The 5,376-nt window shown below is 37.8% G+C and overlaps 1 protein-coding gene across 1 annotated transcript; it reads left to right on the top strand.

Annotated features, from left to right (window-relative positions):
- Positions 1-10: 10 nt before the first annotated feature.
- On the top strand, positions 11-1,756 carry LOC120295661 (probable serine/threonine-protein kinase PIX7; the record flags this gene model as incomplete). Its single annotated transcript, XM_039316952.1, has 4 exons — positions 11-49; positions 396-548; positions 623-758; positions 1,698-1,756. Coding segments are annotated over exons 1-4 (387 nt in total), but the record flags the coding sequence as incomplete, so codon positions are not given.
- Between the last annotated feature and the right edge of the window lie 3,620 nt (positions 1,757-5,376).

The following is a 5,376-nucleotide window of genomic DNA, read 5'->3' as shown; positions in this document are numbered from 1 at the left end:
TCCTGTTTAGATGAAGTGGCTTGGTGCTTATTGTTCCCTATGTTCGATGGTCACTTGTTTCGTCTGATATGCTAATTTCGTATTTGAGCAGCACAAAGTATTCCAAATGATGCAAGCAGAGAGCAGCCTGCTCCTACTGTGGTTTCGTCTACAACCACTGTTAATGCAGACCGTTCAACTTCTAAACTCAAAGGGAACCTAAAGTTGCTTCTTGGCTGCGGAAATTCAAATTTAAAGATCTTAAGTTAGCTGCTAGAAACTTTAGTGCTGCAAGTCTTCTTGGTAAAGGTGGTTTTGGCTCTGTACGATGGATTTACGAATGAGAAATTAGTAGTCGCTCCTCAGCTGCGGAAATTCTCATTAAAGGATCTTAAGTTAGCTACAAGAAACTTTAGTCCGAGGGTCTGCTTGGTCAAGGCGGTTTTGGCCGAGTCTTTAAGGGTTGGATTGAAGAAAATGGGACTGCTCCTGCCAGCCCTGGCACTGGGTTGATTGTTGCTGTTAAGATTTTCGAGCTAAGTGGGCAGCTGGCTTACGAACGATGGCTGGTAATATTTCATGTGATGATATTTTCTTTCTGGATTAGTATGACTTTTGAACTCTTGCACTTTCCACGTGCCAGGCTGAAGTGAGTATTCTTGGTCATCTAGTGCATCCAAATTTGGTAAAGTTAATTGGATATTGCGTGGAAGGGAACCAAAGGCTTCTTATATATGAGTATATGCAACGAGGGAGCTTGAAAGATCACCTCTTTGAAAGTATGCGCACTTGTCCTTTAACATGTGCTTGGTGCCCTTAATGACATGTCCTACATTATGTTCGTACTATATAAGTACTCACGGTAAAAACGACCCACCTATATGGATATGGAAGTCATGTCTCCCACGAAAACTATTTGATTGCTACTAGAATCTGGATAATAATTTTAAGGAGGAAAAAATGTCACTTGTCCTTATTATGGACGTCTTTCCGAAGATTGTAGGGTTCGGAACCATAATTTCTAAATAATTTACAATGCTCATACTCTGTTGAATGTTCTTCTGCCTGAATTTTTTTATATATGTAAATTGCTTTTGATGTGCCACCGACCAAAGGATGCAATACCAGAGACTTTCAATGTTATCATATACTCAGAGGACATTATAGTTCGATGCCAGGGAAAAAGAAAAAGAAATAGCGGAAGATCATGTGATATGGTCATGAAATGTCACTTTCTAGCAGCTTCGTCCGTGTGTGATTTTAGTAACGTTTTATCATCTTTGTCTCTCAGTAGTACATCTTAGGGAATCTTGAGGCTTAATTCTCTCTAACTTGGTCATTTAGGTGCAAGAACACTAGAGTTGTATCGTATTGAGGATCAAACTTAGTACAAGGCTTGCAAGTATGCTAGTAATGATATTTAATGGAAGGGACATGCCAATTGAACAACTCTCGAAAGATACTAAATGTTTTTAATAGTAGGGCATATTCCTTTGCATAAGCATTATTTTCATTTTCATGAAAAAGAAAGGAATCTGCTGTAGTTTCTACCATATTCTTGTCCTGCCTACTAATTCTCAGCAGTTATTTTTCAAAAGTTGGTATCAGTTTTAACCAAAGTATCTTTGACTATGGTGACTTCAGAAAGGCAATATTGATTTATCTGTGATGACAAATATTTTATTAGTTAATTCTTGTGTTCTTTGTGGGCTGTGTAGCGGAATTGCCTCTCACTTGGCGTAACAAGACGAAAATAGCGCTGCAAGCTGCAGAGATTCTGCTTTTCTTCATGGGAAGGCAGAACCGCCAGTGATATTTCGTAATTTTAAACCTTCCAAGATCCTATTAGATGATGTAGGTAGCAAAAGCTGGGGTGACATTCCTTTTCCTTTTTAATCACGATGTTTGACTTTTCCATTACTCGTCTTTTTAGGACTACAATGTCAAGCTTACTGGTTTTGGACTTGCAACTGTTCTCGAGGGAGATGACTCTCACTCCGGGCACTGTCGTAGGAACACTTGGCTATATTGAATCGGAATACTTAATGCGTGGTATGTGTATGTTTCTACGAGCAATTTGTGGATGAGAGATGTCCAAATAACCTGCACAAAAGTGGTTGAGTAAGATTTTTGACATGTCAAATTATCCTGTGGCATAGAAAAGGAGAGACAGCCCCAATCTACACACCTCATTCACAACATGTGCACCAATTTGACAAAGAACTGAATTGAATTAGGTAGATATCAATCGTGACCAAAGACAAGAAATTAGAGGGACGGTCATATACCGATAACCTAATTTTCTCTTGTGCATCCTGTCTCTACTCTGTCCTCATATGTTGTCATGATTTGCAGGAATGGTATGTGTTGGAGTAATTAAATATTAAACCATATTTTCATCTAACAGCTTAAATTTTTTGAATAGTTGGTAGTAGTCTACCAAAATCTCATATGGTATCAGAGTTAGAGGTCCTGAGGTCAAATCTTTCCATACCTTATTTGTCTCTTTAATTAAATATGTCAACACTTAGTACTAGACAAAGAGGTCAGAGTTAGAAGTCCTAAGTTCAAACATTTCCATACCTCATTTGTCTTTTTAATTAAATATGTTCACACTTAGTACTAGACAAAGAGATTCGGATTAAGTGTGAGGGGGAGTGTTTCCAAATGATGTTATTCCCTTACTTTCAGTCCTTGGGGTATCTTATCATTGGATGGATTATATTGCATATTTCTTGCTTGAACTTCTGGAACATTACGCGCAGCGTACCTTGTGGAATGACTGATCGGTGCTCAGTACTTGCAGTCCTTTTCTTCGTCGGAGGCATCTCTCAACTGTTGTTTCCTCTGAGAATAATGTCTGGTGTCTTTCTCATATTTTTTTGTCCAGGAGGAACCTGTAAAATTTGCTGGACCCTCACGAGTCAGTTTTCCTAGGTGATCTAGATTTATTCAGCCTTTGGGAATGATAAAGGCTGATTACAAGTATATGAAAATTGGATCTTGAGGGTGCATATTAGGCGAATTCGTAATCCACGTTAATCGTGCAATGCTGGCAAGTGAAATATATATATATATATATATTGTATTGTCTTTTTTGGTTTTATTATTCTTTTTTATTAACGACCGAAAGTCCACTATACCATTCGAACACCTGATTGATCCCCATCAGGTATGGTGCTTTTGATAGGATGCACAACCAGTAATTACGGAAACTGATTCATAATTAAAGTTCTTTCCTGTAAGTTTTTATATGCTTCAACGCTACATGTCTGAAGGGTTCCTAGTTCATAACGGAGAATCTAGGTTTCTTAGAGTAGCCGGTTAATGTGGTAGTCGTCCGTCCTACAAGCAATAGATAATTACTTAAAAACGTAAATCCATACCAGGTATTATTTGTTTCTTTGTTTTATGTGCTTTAGGCTACATGCGGTAGATCGTGATTTGTGTTTATTCTCATTATAATTTCCTATTTATCATTTAGAGTAGCAAAATTTAACTTTAAAACTAAAAGGTCAATTGATTTGGAAAATATTTTCCTAAAAATGATCGTTTGTATTTTTGAAGTAACTAGTCAATGAAAACCGTTTGACCTTATTGGTCGTGGACGTTTGTACTTTGGTCACATAGGGAAGATGAAAGAATTTTGCCCGAATTGATGGATCCAAGGCTCACAAGTGAGTACTCAGAAAAAGGTGCCCAGATTGCTTTGTAGTTGGCTGCTGGCTGCCTTGAACTAGATCCGGATTCTCGTCCCTGGATGAGTGAAGTTGTCAAAGTTTGAAGACTATCCAATATCTTCCATACATGCCAAGTACATCAGATATTGAGGACAAGACAGGGAAGCGCTAGCCGTGGAATGGCATCCAAACTCAAATCATGGTGAATTCAAGGAATGCAGCTCCTTCATTTCCGGATGGGACCAACACATATCCATGCCACCACACCACCAATCTTTGGAAGCCAATGATAAACTGCGGCAATGTGCCTATAAATAGTCGGCATTCAACCCCATTTTTTTCTCTTTTTCTCCTCTTTCCTTTTTTGGTGCCGGAGTTTTGGCTTCCATATAAATATTCACTCCTAATTATTGAAATGTCAATAGAGAAAATATAGTATGAGTTATGCTACGTTTATAAAGTCATCCATTGAGAAGTGGTGAGGTGAAGCCCGAAATTGAGACTTGGGCATTGGTACCTTATCTCTCCTCTACAGTGTTTTAATGATAATGATTACCTTTGATTGTATCTATTTGACGTACCTCTTCCTGCGAAATTTATTATGTATGGAGCTTTTCCACGTTGTGGCATGTCTTTGACACATGTTCTCATTCTCAATAATCATCTCGTTGTATTTCTGTTTCTCACAAAACTGGGGTGCTTGCTCGTTTGAATTGCTAATTCGCTTGCTATGTAAAAATACACGGTTCTTCTCATTCAGACTTCAGCTACAATAAATTGCTGGAAATTCTTTTGGGCCAGCATTTCTTGTTGAAACCGGTATTTGAGAATTCAATGTAGGCAATCTTTTATTTTATTTTTATTTTATTTTTATTTGGCCTATGCGGCCCAACCCAAAAAATTGTCAGAGGCTGCGAGACCGGCCCAAGTAGGTGACGGCCCCGTTAACCACGCCTAGGACAGAGGTTGAAATGCTGGTGCCATGGCGCCTCCAAGCTTTTTTCTTTGATTTTTTATTTTCATATTATTCTATTCTTTCTGAGATATTCTATTTTTTTTTTTTTGTTTATTTTTCCCATTAATAAATATAAAGTGTATTATTTTCTATAATTTCTTTTTCTTTTCCTTTTTGTTCTCTTTTCCTTTAAATCTAATCAAAGATATTCTTACTTTTTCAGGTAATAATACCTTTTCCTTTTGTATTTGCAATCAATCTATTCATATAGTTGAACTTGATTAAATTCAATTACATATTAATTCACGTTAATTATTCCTAACCTACTTATCACCTTGAAAACAAATTTAGGGCACAGAATCGATGATGCTTTTATACAAGAGGATGTGCATTATCTCATTAATTTTAATATCAGTAAAACCTCAACAAAGACATTTTTGTACTGAGGAAGAATAACGAAGCTCCCATAATTATTATTGTGTTACCAAAAAAGAAAAACTTTTTCCTGCCACATCGCCCAGATTTCTTTTCTCCGCACTCCCTCGATTGTTGCCCTTTCCACGTCTCCGTCCACTCCTTCACTTTGGCCTCCCCACAATCCGATGTACTCTATTCGTTCCTCCATTTCTAGGGTTCCGAGTTTCACTTTTGCGTGCGCTTGTCATGTGCTTTCATGCCTGAAAGCGTTTCAATCTATTGATTTCTTCCGTGGCAATTTCTAGTTGTAGGGCCACTGCTGCCGTGGACATCAATTTTGGGGCG

This window comes from Eucalyptus grandis, chromosome 7 (genome assembly GCF_016545825.1).
Source record: "Eucalyptus grandis isolate ANBG69807.140 chromosome 7, ASM1654582v1, whole genome shotgun sequence".
Classification (NCBI taxonomy): Eukaryota; Viridiplantae; Streptophyta; class Magnoliopsida; order Myrtales; family Myrtaceae; genus Eucalyptus; species Eucalyptus grandis.
This window is presented reverse-complemented; position numbering and strand designations above follow the sequence as displayed.